Source organism: Terrapene carolina, unplaced genomic scaffold (assembly GCF_002925995.2).
Source record: "Terrapene carolina triunguis isolate 2854851 unplaced genomic scaffold, T_m_triunguis-2.0 Scaffold42, whole genome shotgun sequence".
Lineage (NCBI taxonomy): Eukaryota > Metazoa > Chordata > Testudines > Emydidae > Terrapene > Terrapene triunguis.
The window spans coordinates 12,203,428-12,225,395 of record NW_020664393.1 but is presented as its reverse complement, the minus strand read 5'-3'; the positions used below and the strand labels follow the sequence as shown (position 1 = coordinate 12,225,395).

The 21,968-nt window shown below is 38.9% G+C and overlaps 1 protein-coding gene across 1 annotated transcript in view; it reads right to left on the bottom strand.

Annotated features, from left to right (window-relative positions):
- Positions 1-21,968, bottom strand: part of ASCC3 (activating signal cointegrator 1 complex subunit 3) — a 447,702-nt gene that overhangs the window by 5,708 nt on the left and 420,026 nt on the right. The window contains 2 exon segments of the mRNA XM_029912229.1: positions 1,503-1,665; positions 2,756-2,907. Coding sequence (XP_029768089.1) covers positions 1,503-1,665; positions 2,756-2,907 — 315 coding nt within the window.

Sequence of the window (21,968 nt, the reverse complement as noted above, 5' to 3'; positions counted from 1 at the left end):
AAACTCATGTGACTGAAACTTTTCCTTTACACTGTAACACATCATATATCCCCTCTCTATATGTATCTATATTTACATCTCCTTCCCCACACACTCGGTATGTACACATCACATACACACAAGCTATTTTTGAAGAAACTGCTAAGACATTTCAATACCAGCCAAACATATTTATCTGAGGATTAATCTTCATCTATTGAATCAGACGAGAACACTGCCATGCATACAATTATTTAATTAGCAGCCAAATCCTCTGCCAGTCAGCAGCCGTTCCAGGCATACTGATGGGGCAGTAGATGCAAATCTCACAGTAGTACTGCTTTTTCTCATTACTACTGCAATTAGCACTTAAATTGATGCTTTAAACATACTAATTTCTGGAATAATTCAGGATTTGTATGTTACCTGGGATCGCCTCACTGCAGAGACGACACCAGATTGCTACGCAAATTGAAGCACTTTTGAGCCAAATAACCATCATCATATCAGACAGAGCCAATTTGCATTTGCTTTTAAAGATAACAGAATGGCAATTTATGCAAATAAATTAAGTAAGTTTACTTCTGAGTTCTCCCTGAACTAATTATAACAATGTTCTAATTTTTCATCACATCTGAAACTTGGACTGCAATCAATGTGTATTATGTTAGAAATCTGTTGTTGTTAAAAGAGGCCTTGTTTTGATTTAAATAACTTTCCTTAATTCAAAATTTTGATGGTAATTTAGTTAGAAATGCAGATGTCTGTTATGAACATCTAAATACTTTCCTTTTTGTTTGCATGCCAGTGTTAGATTTAACAGAATCTGAACAGTCAAGTTCAGTATTTCACTTTCAATTATGAAGATTTTTTAAAAAAATCCACAACACACATTTTTGATGCTTTCTTCCTTTATGTGAGTATTTGCAATCAGTACACTCATGTGATGAATACTATGGTATACTGCTATGCTTTAGACTGGAAACAGCTTAAAGCAATAGTATCTTAAATACTTTGAGACTAAGAAGAGGGGAAAACTCATATGCTTTTCCTCTTCCAAACAGAAACTGAACATTGGATCTTCTACCAACTATATTCCCAAAAAGTATTCTGTTTGAAAGAATATTTCAGGAACCAGCTACAATGATATTTGTAATGCATGTATTCTTACTGCACAGATGACTACAAAAAAGGTGGATAACTATCAGCAGATTGAATGTTCTAGGGAAATACCTCAACAGGCTAATGAGCAGCATTAATATCAGCTATGAACCATATTGGTGTTGCTGGATAACAGGGAAGGGGGTAAAATAACTAGAAAAGAAGGGGGGGGGGGGAAGAAACCCTTGTAAAATTAGGCCTTTCTTTAAATTAGAGTAACAATGTGTTGCAGTTTATACATATTTTCTGCAGAAAATAATGTGATATTTGCTGAAAGGATATAAAAAGACTCTTTCTCCCATCTGCTTTTCCTTCCCAATCACATTTACAATGAACTCTGAAATCACTATAGAAAGAATTACCTGTGTAATGTGTACAGTTTGCAAGTCACGGTCTACAATGGAAGCAAAAATGTTTTCTTTTCCTTCAGAGACAGCGATCAATTCAGGAAGACATTCAATAGGTCCTTGATAACCTCCACGGTAACCTCCACATAAGCCCTTCCTTTTTTCTTGGTTCCACTTCCTGATAAAGACAACAGAACATATTTCCAGTGCAGAGTTAACAAATTATTATACAGAGAGAGATTTGCAAAGGGTGGTAAGAAGAAGGAAAGAAAGAAAAAGAAGATAGAAATTACATAAAAGTGCTTGACCCCCTTTGCTCAGATTATTGTCTTGAAAGTTTGCATGATGAGAATGAAACATCTTTCTTGTTAATCAATTATAAATACTAGAATCTGAAAGTTTAAGACTGTTGGAACTGCCGCTGGACATAGTATTGAAAAATGGCATCAATTGTGACACTAATTGTGTGGTAGCCCAGGGTCAAAGATCATTAAACAGTTACCATTCTTCTTTAAAACCAGTTTAATAAACTGAAAAGAGATATTCACCATTCGATAAAATCTTTAACGTTAATAATTTTCAGTTTACAATTTACACTTTATATATAGGAAATCCCCAATCTGAGTAAAACAGGAGCAGCAGTCTTATCAGTATCATAAGCAGCCTCAATTGATACAGAAGACTCAAATTCTCATTCTTATAGTTATTTAGAAATGATTTTCTACAAAGGATATTCTTTGGAGATGCTGAATATTTGTTTTCTGTATTTTGATATTAAGACTCAACACTGACCTCTGATACTAAATACCAGTAATTTCTTTTTGCACTGTGTTAATTATTACATTACCTGTGCAGTACATCAGTTTGATGTACAGTACTGCATGGACAAGTTGAGATAGGCATACTCAAGTTGAGTATGGGTATACTTTTACGGTGGACCAAAGTAAAGATGCAATATATAAACAGAGTTAGATTTGGTGGAATTGGGAATCCTTCCAAAAATTCATCCTTTGTTTCACTGTCTTAAATCACACTCCTTTAAAATACAATCCAGGGTTGCCTGAAATATTTAATGAACTCTGCAGAGGTGGGTGAACTTAGAAATAATTAAAACAAACAAACAAACAAACAAGTTGTTGGGAGAGAAATAGCAAGCGTGGGATGGGCTTAGATTCTGCTATATTATTAACATTCCAGGACACAATGACAATCAATATGAGAAAATGAAGAGTCGGAAAGAACTATAAACATTTTGAATAATTACATACCTAAAAAGGTGAAGATGGTGTTGTTCTACATTGGGCAAAGTAAGCAGGGAAGAGTCGTGTTTCCATCGGCCTTGGATAACCATCTGCACCAGACTGGTTATATTCAGAGCAGTCACTAACCAACCCTGGTTTGCTGCAACATCCAGCATTGCCTAAACAAACAAGACATTAAATACAGGAATACAGTTGCAACTACCTCTTCTTTTGTGTTCCAGAGACAAACTAACAACATTTCTTTAATGTTAAATGCACAGGGACTTACTGCACATAAAATGGGAGTTTGACTGTGAGTTTAACTCACCTCCTATTGAAGTCAATGGAAGTCTTTCTATTGACCTTAATGAGAGTTGGATTAGGCCCTAAATCATCACTAAAACGTACCCCAAAATGTAACAGCAGTGGTCCATTTCCAAGTTTGCCTTTAAAAACAAATCACTGGATTGGGGCACTACAGCAGCCTAGAATGTGACTTAGAGTACAGTCCAAGCATTGTCAGTAAGGTACACATCTAAGGGCTTGCTTTAAAGGGATGAAAAGTTACAGCTAAATTCAATATTGTTTTTGAAGGTTTCTGTATAAGAAAGAGTTTGTATACTTGCAGAATTATTGAAAACACTTCTAATTCAAATAAATAAAATAAATATTAAAAGTTTGTCCCCAAAATGAATATTTAATGATAGTTCATCGCATTAGCTACTAGTAGTAGTTCCATTTCATGGATGACGAAACTGAAGGCCAGAAGTAAAATGACTTGCTAAGGCGAACAGAGCAAGTCAGTGTCAGAACTGGGATTTAAGCTCAGAAGGTTCCTGACTCCTAACCACCTCTTCATTCAGACAACATTGCCTCTCAATACTATAAATGGGCCATTACTAATTTTCAGGCCCATTTCTAATTTTTATTTAGTTGATTTTTTAATAGAAACTGGAAATCAAAATAGAATGTATGCATAAGTAGCATGACTGAGGACCAATTCTGCAAAGATGGGTACTTGTGCTTAACTTTATGCACAGTGAGCAGTCCTCTCACTTCAATGAAACTGCTCACAACCAGGAGCGGCGCCAGGGTTTTTGCCACTATAGGCGGCAGTGCTCCTCCTCTGAGCATTCGGCGGCAGGGGGTCCTTCCACTCCGTGTCTTCGGGGCACTTCGATGGCGGGTCCCGGAGCAAGTGAAGGACCCGCCGCCGAATTTCCGCCGAAGACCCGTAGTGGAAGGACCCCCCCACCGCCGAATTTCCGCCGAGGGCGGCAAAATGCTGCCCCCCAAATCCTGCCGCCCTAGGCGACTGCCTAGGGTTGCCTAGTGGAAGCGCCGGCCCTGCTCACAACACGTAAATTAAGTGTATGTGTAAGTCTTTGGCCTGGTCCACACTAACCCCCCACTTCGGATTAAGGTACGCAAATTCAGCTACGTTAATAATGTAGCTGAATTCGAAGTACCTTAGTCCGAACTTACCGCGGGTCCAGACGCGGCAGGCAGGCTCCCCCGTCGATGACGCGTACTCCTCTCGCCGAGCTGGAGTACCGGCGTCGACAGTGAGCACTTCCGGGATCGATCTGGGATCGATTTATCGCATCTAGACAAGACGCGATAAATCGATCCCAGAAGATCGATTGCCTGCCGCCGAACCAGGAAGTAAGTGTAGACGTACCCTTTGTAATGGTGTGCTTAAGTTTTTTCTTGTTGAACCAAAAGAGAATGTGAGAACTTTTCAAAAGAACACATAGTCAAAATAGGAATGTTTAGTTTCAATATAACACTTTTATAGTGAATACAAATATTTAAATATATAATACAGTTTTCACACTGTGCACAGTACATTACAACAATTATTAGAATTTACTGGGACATTTCAGTTGGTAATGGATTCTGCTAAAATACATTTAATGGTTTGAAAACTGCAGAAACACTTAGAACAACAATAAAATCAGATTCTTTGTGCTAATTTCATGTAAAGATGTATTTTCAAAAGCAATAATTAGTTGGGTAAGAAATTTGAAATTTCATTAAAATTTTGGAAAATTGTTAAAAAAAGAGCAGGAATGTTCAGTAATCATTTCAGTTTGGAATGTTTGGGAGTACTGGACAGTTTCCATACATTTTTTAAATTTAGGTTCTTAGTTTTGATACTAGAATCCTGCAGGCTCCTTTTAAAGAACATACTTAAGACGTATTTGTGTTTTTTCAAGACAAATGACATTGTTTGATGCTTCCTCAAGAGTGTACTTACTTGCAATACTTCTAGCTCATTTTACAGTCCACTAGTGGAATAATGAGGAGCTGTGTATATTAGCCTGTACATTTAATCAAATGTTTTACAGACAAACAAAAGGCAGCATTTACTTAAGGCAAACTAAACAGTGAAATCTTCTTTAAACAAAGGAGTTGTTTACACATGCTGAGCTATTTCAATTAAATTACTCTGATTCCGGAGAAATGCTGAGTTTAAAAACACACAAGTTGGTTTCAGCCATGGTCAGACACACATCTTACATTAGTAGATTACATTGCAATTTCAACAGGTTTTGTTCCAGACCAGGGTGATAGAATCACTGACATATAGAAAAATATTTAAAATGTTGTCCTGAATTGCCTAGGTTTTGCCCCATTTCTCATGAAAGATGTGGGAAAGTGTCCTGCAGTTGTTAATATTCTGCATGCTAGGAATCTTTTTGGTGAGTAAATCTGAAATGTTTCCATTTGCCCTATAAATACCTGTAAAGGCAAAACTATCAATGTTGACACTGTTATGATCTTCTCATAAGAACCCCCAAGCTGATTTGCATTTTTTTGCTATAGAAAGTCTGATGATGCTGGAAACCAAATTTGAAAGGAGTAACCAGATAGCCTACGAGCTAGTGTGTTTGTTCACACACAGATTTCTAGTCATATGGAAGGAGGAGATACCCTCAGTATTTATCAAGGAGAAGACTGCCATTTCAAAAATCAACTTACTGGTAAATTAATAATTTTCCTGCTTGTAGATTGTACAAAGTATGTCTTAGCCTGTAACTCTCACTTACCAAAGGGTAGCTACATCAAACGCTCTCCCCAGACAGTCATACCTCTAATGGCCACTTCTCTTTTCCCACTCTTCTTCCTTCCTTCCCTTCACTCTTTTCTTCTTGTTGCTACTCTTACTTAATCTTTACCTATGCACTTGCCTCACCCCCCAATTTGCAATAGCTAACATGCATGGGCAACAAAGTGATACCTAATTACCTTGTCTATTGTGTTAACAGACCCCAATGGTGGAACAGGTGTATTCGAGGACCTGTCAGTTCTCTGCGGCTGTGAAGGCGAATGAGGGCTGCAGCAGGACGCAGACCTCTGGTTTCTCAGACTTCCCTTCCACTGGGTCCAGACCTCCTTCCTGCTAAGTTTCGTAAGGCTGCCGCGGGTGCACTGGCTCACCCACATTAAAAGATTACATATGTAGGCCTCTGCCAAGGGTGTTAACCTCTCACACTAAAAGTCCTTTGGTGATGGGGACAGGAGTAGCAATCTCTGGGAGTCCCTAGTCACAAATCCGCATGCAGGCGGCGGCTGTGTGTTGGTCGTCTTGCACTTGGACTTGTGAGACAGATGCGCAATTTGGCAGCTCTAACATGCGGCATCTTCATTCTAAAACTAAGGTCATCAGGACTATTATTACCAACCTTGAGTATGCTGATGACTGTGCCACCCTCATGCACACCGAGGCTGACTTGCAATCCACCCTAGATCTTTTCTCAGGTGCCTATCATTCACTTAACATTGGGAAGAACAGCCTGCCCCAGCACAAGCTGCAACCCTTTACCCCCAAATTGTCACTGGTGGTGAACCCCTGGAAAAAGTTGGGTATTTCCCTTAACTCGGTAGCCACCTCTCCCAGACAGCCAATCTTGATGTGGAGATCGAACATAGGATCTGTTGTGCCAGTGCATCCTTTGGAAAGTTGCTTTATCGTTGTAACTTTATTGACAGATCTGCAGATGGAAATGAAGATCCTGGTCTTCAATGCAGTAATCATCCCCACTCTTCTTTATGAGTGATATGGGTGACATACCAAAGCCATCTTAATCGTCTGGAGTGATACTAAGCGCTGCCTTATGAAGATTCTCCGTATCAGATGGGAAGATTGTCACACCAATGCCAGAGTTCTCTCTGCAGCTAACACCACCAGTGTTGAGGCAAAGATTATGAAACATCAGCTTTGCTGGGCTGGTCATTGTGTGTGGATGGCTGACAGTCATTTTCCGAAGCAAGTTCTCTTTTCTCAACTTAGTCGTGGTAAGAGGACCCATGGGGGACAGAGGAAACACTAAAAGGACACCCTGAAAATATATCTTAAGAAGAGAGGCATTGACCTCACGAATTGGGAAGAGCTGGCTGGCAATAGACTGCAGTGGCGTTGCATCATACATCAAGCCTCAGCCCATTTTGAAGAGAATCGCCTTGCTCAAGATACTGAGAAATGGCAGGGGGAAAAGGAAAACGTACAGCATCCTGGCCAGCAGCTGTGCTGTCTCTAAGCAACCATCTGTCACATATGTGAAAAAACCTATAGAGCACAGATTGGACTCCTCAGCCATCTTAAGTCTCATCAATGACTTTTCCCCATGGCAGACATCATGCTCGTATCAAAGGATAGCCATCAACTGTGTGAATAGCAGTTATTCTTTTGCTTATATGAGCATGACTTTCTTTATGCTTCCAGTATGTTGAGTTGGTTTTCTTTTTGTAATCTACTTCTGTTGACAATTGTAAACATTTGTTTTTACCTAAAATAAAGTAGATTTCTGTTGAGGGTTGGGGAGCGGGGCAGATGGGTAAAGAGAGAAAGTTCACAGAATGAACTGAAGGATCCTTTTTTATAGACCATTCATAGAAATTGACAGAGGCCAACTTACAGATATCCCCTATGGGGTACCAAAAACCTGTGTGGGGGGGACTGTGTGCTCCAGATTATTATTAGGAATCCACATAGCAAATCCTCTTTTCCTCTTTAATATTTTGTTCCTTTACCCATACAATTTATTTACAGCATCTCGGTCTTGATGTGAAATACAAGACAGTGACATTGTGAAGGAGTTGGTACAATGGTAAAGTTTGCTTTTTTAATTTGCTATCTTGGTAACCTACACACATTTTCATTTTTAGCTAAGTATACAACATACACATGCTTGATACTCAATGGAAATTGAAATTCCTGTAAATACTCAAGATGATAAATTGAGTCATTCAGTTTCCTCCAAATTGGCCATATATAAAACCTAGTAGCTAAAAATTAGAAAAAAATTCAACAGATTTATTTCCAAGTATAATAATTACTACTACTACTTATTATTTGTGTAATCAGATCTCCTGTATCCCACCATTTTCTCTTTCTCTTTCACCTCACTCAACACCAACTCATGAGTTATTAATATTTGGCAGAGTTAAACTTGATGGTTGTTTATGTGCTCCAAAAAACAATTCTTCTAATTGACCTGATCTTTTGTCCCATAAGTCATTTACAATGTTATAACAGCCTGCCGAAATACATGGTGCATTATAATTTTAATTCTTGTTAGCCAAACCTTTAAGTATGTCATTTTATAAATATCTTACAGCTGATAACAGGTTAGGCTAGATTAAGAATGTTGTTCCAGAGTGAAAAATTGCACATGGATAAATCTGGTCGCTGGAGCATCTCATTTGAACTTCACAAAGATTTCATGATGCTGCTGGATATTTTAATTAAATTTATGAGATTTTTAAAAAGAATAGCATTAGATGAAAGTGACACAGATCATGCAAGAAATTTGCTTGTAGTAGAGTAAAACAAAAGGTTTGTCGTAAATTAAAAAGTACATGAAAGCATCTTTTGGTTTTTTTGATATGGAAGAGAAGATAGACTGAAAGGAGGAACCTGGGAGTATAGAGAATATGTATTATTCTTGATTTTGTTATAAAGAATGACAGAGAAATAAAGGAAGAAAGTAGAAATCATATATTGGCCCCGATCCTGCACTATTTTGGCCCCTATCCGACACGGCTGCACTCATATGGCTCTTAATGCAGGATTAAGGCCTTAGCTTGTAAGCCTTTTAAGTGCTTCTTGTCTTAAAGTGCCATGTGCTCCAATGATGCTATATAAATAATCACACTAACAATTAATGAGGTGTACTACAGCACTATTTTGGCCTTCATATCACACAGCTTGACTAGAAAACATCCAAGGGACTGAAAGTTCATTTGCTATAAAGATCAACTGTAGACGTTCAATATATGGGACTTCTGGCTCACTCTGTAATAAAGCAGGTGCAGAGTAAGATAGTATCAGTCATTAGGGATGAGCAAATATTTATATTAAGTTGATATTCAGATTTCAGAGTGGTATTTTGATTCTGATATTGATTTTGACTATTTCTCTTTTCCCCAGGAATGCCTCCTGTATGAGAGCCTCAGTGCTCACTTCAGGTGACTCTGCCCCCTCCAAGGAATTTTCAAGGGGCACTGGGTGGCTGCTTCTCAGTCAGTGGTTGGCTGGGGGGGGGCAGGGGGGTAAGGGGAGGAGGAAGGCAAGCCATATATAGATTCTGCCTTCTAATCCCAATTTTTTTTTTGGATAGGGTCCACTCTGTTGTCACCACTGGGGGTCTTCATTTTCCTTCCCTCTTCAGGTTCCTCTTTTTCTCTCTGACCAAGCGAGGCTTCTTCCCTTTCTTCCATATGTATCTTATTTTGTGGTGCCTCCTATGTCCTAGATGCCCCCTTCTCTAGGTTGGTCTACTGATGCTGAGAGCAGATGGTGCAAGGCAGCAGGGAGTTGCCTCTTCTCTTCCTGGCTCTCTGCCAACCCTTTCAGCTGCTCCTTCTATGCTACATCAGAGAGACCAGTGCTGTCCTATATTTCCCACAAGGCTCCCCTGGCTCCTCCATGATTAATGGTGGTAAATATAGATAGAAATCTCTTGTAGAGTGGAGTCTATGTAGGTGACAGGGACTCTTGTCTCTCACATTGAAAGTTAAGCTAATTATCAGTCTCAAACATCAGAGGAGTTTGACAAGTTAGCTGTCACTTCTAGCAAGATCTGAAGGGCAACGCAGTGAGAATCTAAATAGAAACTTCCATCATAGAGGTTTAGGTCAATCATCAAGAGGACATGCTGCCCTGTTGTGCCTTCAAAGTCCGCTGGTTCCTGATGTGGATGGATACATTTGTTTCTCTCAGCCACTCATACTAGGGATTCTGAACTCTAGAGCCAACTGGCTGATTCACAGTCAGTTCTAATCTGGGGAATGGGAACAGGAAATAGGAAACAGGAACTGTTCTACAGGGTCTGGCACCTTTTAGAGGTCAACGTGGATGTTATCTTCTACCCTTGGGAATTTGACCTAAAATACATCGTCTTCTTTCCTTAGTAGTTTTTATATAGAGAAATATAGAACTCCCCCGACGCTATTTTAATACATATATTTAAAAGAGGAAGTAATGCAACATGGGAAGAAATGGCAGTGGCAGAAGCTTCTACCCATGCACTTTCGAGACAGTTTCAGTACGTATGTTCAAATAAACTACATACTGAAAACAAACATACACACACTTATAAAACTGATCCAGTCATAGGAGCCATGACGATTACTTTGAAATCTGTCAAATTAGAAATATTCTGGAGAGTTTTAAAATTTTTCTTGGTACTAGTTTTCATATCTTGCCACTTGTAACTCAAGTCCAACTGAACAGGCTTAGGTGGAAGAGAAACTGCATAATTAATACAATTTTAGGAGCTCTAAAATGACTTACATGTTTTTACATGTGACATTGAAGTGTTAGAGTCTAATATCTTGGACCTTAGAGGGCAAGGCCCACTTCTCATATCAATTTTGGGAATCTCTTGTTTTCGCCATGGTTACACGTTATAATACTGTGATTGTGAGGTAGTGGTTGTGACTTCATAATTAAGGTTGAGTTCTGTTTTGCCTTTAAAGCAGAGATTCAACCTCTTACCTTAGTAGGAAGAATACAGTGTATCCGCTGAAAAAGTACAGCACTTACAAATAAGTAAATCAGAGAATTACTTTATGAGATAAAATTAATAGATTCATAAATTCAAAGGCCAGAAGGGACTGTTGTGATTACCTGTCTGACCTCCTGTACAACACATGCCACAGAATTTCTCAAAAATATTCTTAGAGCATATATTTTTAAGAAAAACATCCAATCTTGTTTTAGAAGTTGCCAGTGATGGAGAATCCACCAGGACTGTTGATAGTTTTTTCCAATGGTTAATTACCCTCATTGTTAAAAAATTATGCCTTATTTCCAGTCTGAATTTGTCTAGCTTCAACTTCTAACCTATACCTTTCTCCGCTAAATTGAAGAGCCCATTATCACATATTTGTTCCCCATGTAGTTACTTATAGACTGTAATCAAGTCACCTCTTAAACCTTCTCTTTGTTAAGATAAATAGATTGCGCTGCTTGAGTCCATCACTATAAGGCATGTTTTCTAATCTACTAATCATTCTCAGGGCTCTTTCTGAACCCTCTCCAATTTATCAACATCCTTCTTAGATTGTGGACACCACAACTGGACACAGTCTTCCAGAAGCAGTCTTACCAGTGCTACTCTACTCTTCAACTATATTCAACACTGATATGGTCTCAGCTGGAGTACTGTGTGGGCACCACATTTCAGGAAAGACGTGAACAAATTAGAGAAAGTCCAGAGGAGAGCAACAAGAATGACTAAAGGTCTAGAAAACATGACCTAAGAGGAAAGATTGAAAAAACTGGGTTTGTTTAGTCTGGAGAAGAGAAGACCGAGGGGGGACATGATAACAGTCTTCAAGTAAGTCTTAAAGTATATAAAAGGTCGTTATAAAGAGAAGGATGATACATTTTTCTCCTTATCCACTGAGGACAGGACAAGATGTAATGGGCTTAAATTGCAGCAAGGAATATTTAGGTTAGATATTAGGAAAAACTTCCTAACTGCAAGTGTAGTTAAGCACTGGAACAAATTACGTACGGAGGTTGTTGAATTTCCATTGTTGGATGTTTTTAAGGACAGGTGAGACGAACACGTGTCACGGATGGTCTAGATAATATTTAGTCCTGCCATGAGTGCAGGGAGCTGGACTAGATGACCTATCAAGGTCTCTTCCAATCTTACATTTCTATGATTCTGTGAAATACAGAGATAAAATAACTTCTGTACCCTTACTCAAGATTCCCTTGTTTATGTATCAAAAGATTGCATTAGCCCTTTTGGCTACAGCATTGTACTGGGAGCTCCTGTTCAGCTGATTATCCACCACAACCTCCAAATCTTTTTTCAGTCACTGCTTCCCAGGATAGTGTCCCCCATCCTGTAAGTAAAGCTTATATTCATCATTCCTATATTTATATTTAGCCATATTACATTGTATATCATTTGCTTGCCTCCAATTTACCAAGCAATCCAGATGCTTTTGAATCAGTGACCTGTCCTCTTCACTATGTACCATGCCCCCAATTTTTGTGTCATCTGTAATCTTTGTCAGTGATGATTTTAATGTTAATAACTAGGTCCTTCAAGAGATATAACATTTCTGTCAAATCTCTTCTTTCTTTTGAACAAAATAGAACACAGACTCGTCAAACTTTTCCTATAGCTAAAATTGATTTAAATCTTGTGCATGGGCTATATTTGAATAAATTAATCAGTAATTAAACTACATTATTAATGATCTCATTGCTACGATTATGTAGGCTGCACACAGACCCAGGTGAGGTTAGATGTTCAGCTGCGTGTGTGTTCTTTTTGTGTTTTTCCTGTGTGCTGCCCTAGCTCTGCGCAGACAGCCGGCACAGCAGACTTCGAGCGAACTGCCAATGACCACAAGATTCGTCAAGGTACAAAGGCACCAGGCCAGATTGATTGTCGGCAAAGCATGGTATTAGTATCCTGCAGACTTTACCAGACCACTAATACATGTTTGCCCGTAACAATGGACCAGCTCAGTGAACGGTGGGACTTTCTGTTCCTTTTTAGGCTAGACAAAGACACTTCCTTTGAGATACATTTTTATATCCCGATACAAACAAGTTATGTACTGCCCCTCTGACATAGTCAGTTACGGCCCCCGGACATGGCTAGTTATCACCTTGCACATGTTGGTTTGAGTAAAACATTTTTATTACGTACTGTTATCCTGACATTATCTTTTAGGAGGGGTCAGTGTGCTTCTGTTATTCTTGGGGAATGTTTTTGATATTGGGATGTTTTGGTACCACTTGATATTGGGATGTGTTTGCGTGAGTACTCTGTGCCTAGCACTTCTTAGGAATGTGTATTTTTGCAATATTAGTTCTGTTTTTGCCAGATTTTGTGAGCAGGTCCTGCCTTTTGTCTTTGCTTTATATTAGTAAAACTTTGACTACCACTTTAGCCCAGGCCTCAGACCTGGCTTATGCTTCAGGCTCTCTTCCTACTACATTTCCCCCATTTTTGTCTTTTTATTGCTTTACCCATTGTCCCGGAAAAAGCATAATAAATAGACTGAAGATGGCCCAGTGGGCTAAACACTGTTATGTAGCCATCTTACTTTTTTATTTACACATTAATGCCCCATTTGTTCCTTAGTTTGCACATTCCCTCCTAGGACTGATGGACAGATTTTATTTTTTAATTGTTTTTAGTTTTTTATAGTGAGCCTGGGAATGTTAGGCCCGGGACCATGACTGAGGCGTGGGGTGTAGAGTTGTGCTTTGATAACCTGTGGGTGACATAAAGAGGCCTTTATACTTAGTTGGTGGTCGATGAGATGGGCTTTGGTAAGGATTATAAGTGTATTGTGCTTACACCTTATAGAATATTATGGGTATGTATACTAATATATATAAGGGATTACATGATTTTTTTGAATTAAATACCAACTATATTTTTATATAACTTGTGATAAACGATAATATATGGGTAATATTGATAGTTGGTATGCATACATATATGTAAATGCATATATAATAAACATTTTTTATAGGACACATTTGGTTTAACACACCTCACAAAGTATTTAAGAATACAGATGTTTAACAGCCCTTACAAACTGTATAAGTACGAACATTTGCTTTTAAAACATTAATAAGCATTTGATTATTTTTAATAATGATTATTTATTACTATGGCAGTGTTAGAACTGGCCATACTGGGTCAGACCAAAGGTCCATCTAGCCCAGTATCCTGTCTTCCAACAATGGCCAATGCCAGGTGCCCCAGAGGGAATGAACAGAACAGGTATGCCCTGTTGCCCATTCCCAGCTTCTGGCAAACAGAGGTTAGGGACACTATCCCTGCCTATCCTGGCTTATAGCCATTGATGGACCTATCCTCCATGAATTTATCTAGTTCTTTATTGAACCCTGTTATAATCTTGGCCTTCACAACATCCTCTGGCAAAGAGTTCCACGGGTTGACTGTGTGTTGTGTGAAGAAATACTTGCTTTTGTTTGTTTTAAACCTGCTGCCTATTAATTTCATTTGGTGACTCCTTGTGTTATGAGAAGGAGTAAATAACACTTCCTTATTTACTTTCTCAGCACCAGTCATGATTTCACAGACCTCTATCATATGCCCCATTAGTCGTCTCTTTTCCAAGCTGAAAATTCCTAGTCTTACTACTCTTTTCTCATATGGAAGCTGTTACATGCCCCAAATTTTTGTTGCCCTTTTCTAAACCTTTTCTAATTCCAATATATTTGTTTTGAGATGGGGCGACCACATCTGCACATTTGATTAAACTTTTATTGAACAGCACTAAAGCACACAGCCACCGCCTCATCCGCCAACTCTGGGAGATGGAGAGAGCACTGAGATGTGCTACTTTCCTGCATTCACCATCCCAGGTCTGGGAGATGGGCAATGTTTCCCTGGCTTCCGGAGGTGTCGGGGAGGCAGAGTGGTGGGCTTTCTTTCTCCTCAGCAGCTGGGCTGGAAGGCATTGTGAAATTGACAAGAGCCTTCCCTGGAAACTAAAAAATTCTGTTTCAGTTCTCTTGAAATGGAATTTTTCCTGTGAAAATTTTCATGGTTTTTGATGTTTTGCCCTGTTTCAGGATAAAACTTTCTCAAGCGTGAAAATTTTCACAGAAAGGGATTCTCTTTTTTTGAACAGCTCTACTTCAGAGTACTGGGCCTAGGAAGATACCTTTTGAGGAAAAAAATGTAATTACTTTTGCTCTTCAAAAGTTAAATAAATGTTTTTTTTCAAATGCAGTAAATCGGAATTGTATACCTGTATAGCTATCACCTCTGAGGAAAAGACGGCTTACCTTATTTGCAGTTAATAGGAATGCAGCCAGTAGGGCAGATGACACTCCTTTTATATTATTCTCTGTAACCCCCCTCCTTCACACATTTTCCCCTCCCTCTTCCACTGCTTCGCCACCCATTACTATACGCACTCTTCTCCATCCCCTACCCCTTGAAAGTCTCTTTGATGCATGCAAACTAAGATCTTCCCAGATGCTTTATAAGACCCTCTCTGTTGCTCCTTCAGTCTCTAAAGTAATGTTATCAATGTGATCTGAACTATGGAAAGAATGGATCATCTATTGTATATATTTGGTTGAGCACAACTCTCTAAGTTTCTTACTTTGCTTTAAACAGTTTTACAGAGAGAGAACCAGCCACAGATTGCGATACTGGCAACATGAAAATTACAGTATTTTATCCAACTGGTCAAAAATTTGTTAAGCTCCAGAAATCCAATTTATTCTTAAATTGTTATTAATTTATAAATTGATATACTGTATTATGCTTAACAACCCAACAGCACAATAAAGTACTTTTGAGAAATTCCCATGGCAATGAAAACCCACTCTCACCTATATAAACAAGCTCCAAGTTCTTAAAGATACCATTATATCCAATTTCAAAGCTTACATCAGTCTACCGAATGCAGAAAAAAGCTACAGCCATTTTCTCAAGATAAATATGCCCTTTTTAAAGGTTACGGTCAATTTCCAATTAATAGTACTATATTTTGTCAATAATTAAAATATTTTAAGTGTATTTATAAGAATTTTTTTTCAACAGCAGCAGTTGTTCACAGTAACTTTCTCCTGAACTTTTGGCCCCATAAGGTTAGCATTCAGGAAGCTCAGCTGCTGTCTAACAAACTTAATTAATCAAAAAGTCATTTCCGAGCAGTAACTATGAGTAAAAGTGCTTCAAGTGTGCTAGCAAGCCTACAAGTTAATCAAAATGCTAATGCAGTACAAATTAAAGTTGTGATTAACATTTCACAGTAGCTGCTTAAGTGAATTGATCACACAAATGGGTTAAGCATTAGTCATTTCCTCCAGCCCCAACTGGGAAAAGGTTTGTCATGGGTGGGGGAGGGATTGTACATAAGCAGCACCGTATCATCATTAAACTGTCACCAAGTGCTGCCATACAACAGTTTACAAGTTTATCTATGGTGTGCCAAAAAAAAAAAAAAAATCAAGTAAAAAAAAAAATCATAGGCCTACAAAATAAATTACCTCTCTAAAGACAGCTGGCATGTAAGTTCCCCTGAACATCTAGTATGCATAGGTACTCCCCCTCTACAACACTACACATCTGTGTTTATTATCTGCAAATGAACACGATCAGTGCAGCACATATCCTAGGTAAAGGGTTTTGATTACTCTGTTGCTTCTGCCCTTCTGAGCTAGGATAATATCAGTCCAAATGTGGAAGCAGCTAGTATTACAATTGTGACTGAATTCGGCTACCACCATCAGTGTGCTACACACATTCATACACAGTGTACGTACTAGCTAAATTATTGTGTTTCAGAAGATTCGTCTATATTTTAAAGTTTATTTAATTTTTTTTCTCCTTTCCCTCCTTCAAAGGCTCCCTGTTTATTTTTAGTAATACACACATCCATTAAAATGGAGTGACTATCCCTTGCTCCAGGTGCTTCTCAACAATTCTTAAATATACAACCATAAAATAGACTGCTCCTGTAGCGGACTCTCTTCATCCATTAATCACATTATCTACAGCAACCAGCAATAACACAGCAGCTATAAACATACTTAAGATCTCCCATCAGAGCCTTCCCTCTTCTCCACAGCTAGGGAAAACAAATGGACTTTGGAACATGCTCTGAAACTAGGGCTATTAACGATGAAGGTTATGGGGGAAGCAAGCTCTAAAATGGAGGAGCACACACTCTGTCTCATATGTGCAGGACTGTAGTTCAGGCACCTCTGCTGATCACAGATGTGCTGGTATGACAGCAACCTATCTTCCAGCTGAGGAGTGCTAGATATAGCTCCTTCTAAAGCACGTCAGTGAGTCCGGTCAGTCACAAGATACTTGTGTGTACAAATGTAGGGTATATGTTAAATATAGTTAAATGGGGAAGAATACTTGTTTCTCTCATATTTTTAAGGTGCCTTCTGAGACAGCTAATGCAAAAGATCCAGTGCATTTACCATAAGCTTATTACTATTTATTATTTTACAGTACCCCAGAATGTGCTAGGCTTCACAGTTCGAACAAGGAGTTAAGGTCCCTGCCCTGAAGATCTTACACTCTAAGTTTGGACACGAGATAGCAAAGGGGTAACAAAACAGCAATAAACAGCACTACAATCTCATGGTTACTCAGTTAAGGGATGTGCATATTTCTCACTGCAAACTGTACTTCTGTCTACAATTCCAGATCTGACGTCTCTTCTGTCTTCTCTCAATGTACAGGTATCCTACTGAGATGTGCTTAACACATCCATAGGCAAACACTCTTCAAAGGTTAAGGCTGAGCTTCATGGCAGTCCTACTCCCTGGAAATACTAAAATGTTTTATCAACGATTATACTACAAGTGGAGGCTCGTAGCCAATCCAAATGCAAAGCCAGCTGCTGTCATGTTATTTCTCCGTGAAAGTGACTGCCCTGCTGAATGTGAGATGGATTGTATTACTATCTCAATTATCCATTTCAATTAATACAAATATAGTAGGTAGTTTCAGAACAGGAGAATAAGAGCTGATCACTCAATACACAGCCAAAAAGTATAGGGCTTGATAAGAGAAGCAAAAAAGAGATTAGATTTATTCTGTTTCAGATATTATTAAATCAGGGATAGGAACAAAGATGGGGCATTGCTTTTAAAATAATAAGCACTACTACTACACTATCAAAATATTAGATGAATCATTTAGTCAGAACAAACACAAATTTCGTCTTCTACTATAATGGTCTTCATCACAAGACTGAAGAAATATCATCCTTTGTTGTAGGCAGTGTAGTCATGTCGGTGTCCCAGGATATTAGTGACAAGGTGGGTGAGGTAATATAGTGGACCAACTTCTGTTGGTGAGAAAGACAAGCTTACGAGCTTATACAGGACTCTTCCTTCAGGACCTGGCAGGCACGGGACCTGACGAAGAGCTCCATGTAAGCTCAAAAGCTTGTCTCTCTCCCCAAGAGAAGTTGGCCCAATAGAAGATATTACCCTCACCCTTGTCTTTCTGAAGAAATATCAATTAGTCATGCAACTGTTGGCATGTTCAGCGCTATTCCACAGAGCCTTATGTCCTCTTTTAGTGAGGCAGGATGGGAGTGGAGTATGGGACTTATGAAGACCATGCAAAGATAACTTTTAAAACAATTATTTGAGTTATGACAGTGTCCAGAGACTTAGCTGAAATTAATTACTATTGTACTAGGTGCTGTGCATTACACTTAGCAAAAGACTGAGTTCTTTGGGTCAGGAGCAATCTAAATAGAAAAGGCAGACAAAGAGTAGGAAAAATGGAGTAATATCCCCTTTTTACAGCTGGGACACTGAGGCAGAGAGAGATGAAGTGACTTACTCAAGATCAAACAAGACATCTGTGGCAGTGCTGGAAACTGAACCCAGATCTCCCAGGCGTCAGTCCTATGCCTTAAGTGTAAGTCCATCCTTTCTCTTACTGGAAGTGCCTTCCTTAGTCCTTGTCTCTTATTTTTCAATGTGGGGCACAGCCATTCATACAGAAAATTCCTGCAGCCCCATTAAGGACTCCAAAGCTATTAACTGCCAAAGCTGTCACTCAGCTGCCAGGAAGACCACACAACAACATTCCCTTGATTTGTGCAGCAAATAGGAATGGACACCACATGCACCTCCCCCAGTCCCAGGTAAGTATATGACAAATTTCACTGTAACAAACACCTTGTTACAATGAACAAAACCCATGTCTAAGTGATATTAATCATAGCAAGGCTATAGTGAAGCATGTTTGTCCCCCTTTCTATGGCAACAATCGTATTTCCTTATTGGGACAGCAGTGAGACTGCTGGAACCAGGTTATTGTTCTGTATGGTGGGGGAATAAGCTCTTTACCTGACATTTAAGCTTATGAATTTGTTTTCCATCTTGAGCATATTTCAATATAGAGCTGTAATATAAAAAACAAAACGTTTAAAGGGGCAGGGGAAATCTCTGTCTCAGGAAAAGCAATTTTATGATAAAGGCTGAAAGCACTTTGGATTGGGAGAGTGAAGGGTTTTAGACCTGTACCCAAATGAAAATAAGCTTGTTTGAACATATTTACCGTTGCTTACTCTGAAAGAGGCGTTTGTAACAGAGATTAAACTTTAAAAGAGATCAGGGGACATTCAGCCTTAAAAGAAGTTATTCCAAGATGGAAGTGAACATTTGTTGGTCCCTGAAGGATCCAGGAAAACAGCAGACTCATGGGAATTGCAATATATATAATTTTGGGGAAGTTCCGTAGCCTGTGGTATACAGAAGGTCAGACTAGATGATCACAATGGCTCCTTCTGGCTTTAGAATCTATGGATCTATATAATGACCAGTAAATAAGATACCTTTGTTTAAAGAGACCTGTCTTGAAAGAGGAGAAGAAAAATTTAGGAGGATTTCTGCATTGGAAGCCCCAATAAATAAACTTAGTGATTTAAATAGATTTATGTGATTAGCCTATGAACAGTTCCTGTTTGTCTGATTATGCTGCATTTATGTTTACAAAAGTTTCAGGACTTCAGGTGTACGCATAAGAAAGTAATATGAATTTTAGATGACAGTATTTTCCTTTTTACAAAGCATGGTATTTGTATAACAAGCATACACAATGTGTGTGCAGGTCATTTGTGTGTGTGCGTGTGCGCATGCATGTGTTTTATGAAGGAACTACTAGTAATTCACCAGTAAATGTGTTGAGATTTGAACTTCAGTCAGGATTAAGTCCCTCCACCCCCATCCCTGTTTTATGCTTTAATTAAGTGAAATGAATTTGGTGAAATTAGTCTCCAAATTTGGCTCAATAAATTTTCAGAGGACAACTAGATTTTTTAAGTAAAAGGTTGACTAATGATTGCAGAAGGAACACTTAAAAATAACTTAATTTAATTTTGCCAAGATTAGCTGATAGAACTGCTCAGATCTGTCAACTATTTCTGTTATCTGACACTGCTAGCATGCTTCCCTGACTCATCACTAGCTCTGCTCAGCACAGAGACACTAAGGGCTTATCTTCACTCTTCCAGCTAAATCTATTTAGTGCGTCTGGTGAAGACACGCTACGTTGACGGAAGCATGCTCTCCAGTCGACGTAATTAATCCACCTCAATGAGAGACGGAAGCTATGCTGGTGAGAGAGTGCCTCCCGCTGCCATAGCACGATGTAGATACTGTGTTAAGTTGATGTAAGTTACGTCGCTTGGGGGTGGTTTTTTTACACTCCTGAGCAACGTAACTTACATCGACTTAAGTGGTAGTGTAGACAAGGGACAGGCTCAGAGGCAGAAGGAATGATGGAGTAGGTGAGAAATATGTGGGGGACTGGAGGGTAAAGAGGCTTGTATGTCGGGGTGAAAAGTAGGGATCTACTTTTGCAGTGGGCATGAGATGGGGTGGGAGTTCAGGGCCTCTCTGCTGAGGCATAAGCATTTGAAATTCTCCTCCAATGGTGCTGCCTTGAGCCCCAAGGCAGCACTGCTGTGGAGAGCCCACCTTTGATGTGCCCATTGGCAGGCTTCACTGCATCAGTTTACATTTCGTTCACATCTTGAAGGTTATCTGCACAAACTTAACAGCTGGAGACTTTTTAAAAATAAGTAAATAAATAAAAGGTTAGCATCTTGAACACAAGAAGAAAGCCTCTAGGAAAAAATACTGGCTCACTGAGCTGTCACAATCTGACCAGCTTGACTCCTGATGTCACCTCTGCCCCCCCCCACACACAATGTTACACACACATACACACAGAACTATATCTATCTATCCATCTATATATATATATATATACATATACACACACACACACATTTATCAATTGATCCTTCTCCGATCAGTTCCTTTCTCACAACTAAGATCCTTTTTCCTCCACCCCAGTTGACCCACAGTTCATCAACAGGTCAGTGCTAGGGAAAAAGGTAACAACCCATACGGAAAGTGTAACCCTGTCTATTGTTTAAGCTTTAGGAACTTTAACCTTTGTTTGGAAAGCATGACTAATAAGATGAAGCAAATATTCTCCCAAGAGAGGTAAACCACGTGACAGTTTCAAAACACAAAAATGTTTTTCTCCCTCCCCCCCCCCTTCTTTCTTTCCTGCTCATATAGCTGTGTATATACCAATATCTACTCGTAGAGGACAAAGGCACAAACAAGTTCTGTTATAGTAAGATAATTGTTCAGGAACTTTTTCTTCCGCTTAATGTAACTGAATACTTCATTTTTAAAAAGTGATAATAGTTTTTAAAAATCCCTATCCTGCAATAGGTATTAGAACATTAGTACAAATATTTGTAGTAAAAGTAACTAAAAAGATCTTTAATTCACTTTTCTTTTTCAACTATTGCTATGTAGTAAGAGCCCACTGATGTGACAAATTATTATTTAAACGAATTAGGTGCTTTACATGAAATTGAAGTGAAATTTCTGACCTTACTAATGATGTCTATCACATGAACTCCATTCATAATCAAAGTTTAAAAAAAAAGAATTTCTCCTTAAAATAAATCTTCATCACCTTTGTTTTAGTAATTAGAAATATAGGGAGTGGGGTTCCTTTCAAAACCTGTTTGCCAAGTTTCTGGCTACAGAAATAAAAATATCTGTGATGTGATTTGCTTATTACTCTTATTTTTAATTCACCTGGTTCAATCATCATATTACAAGTGGTGCTGCCCTTAACAGGTAGTGTGTTTTGCTAGGGCAAGGCCTGAGACCCACTCCAGCCTCTGGGCACTGCAG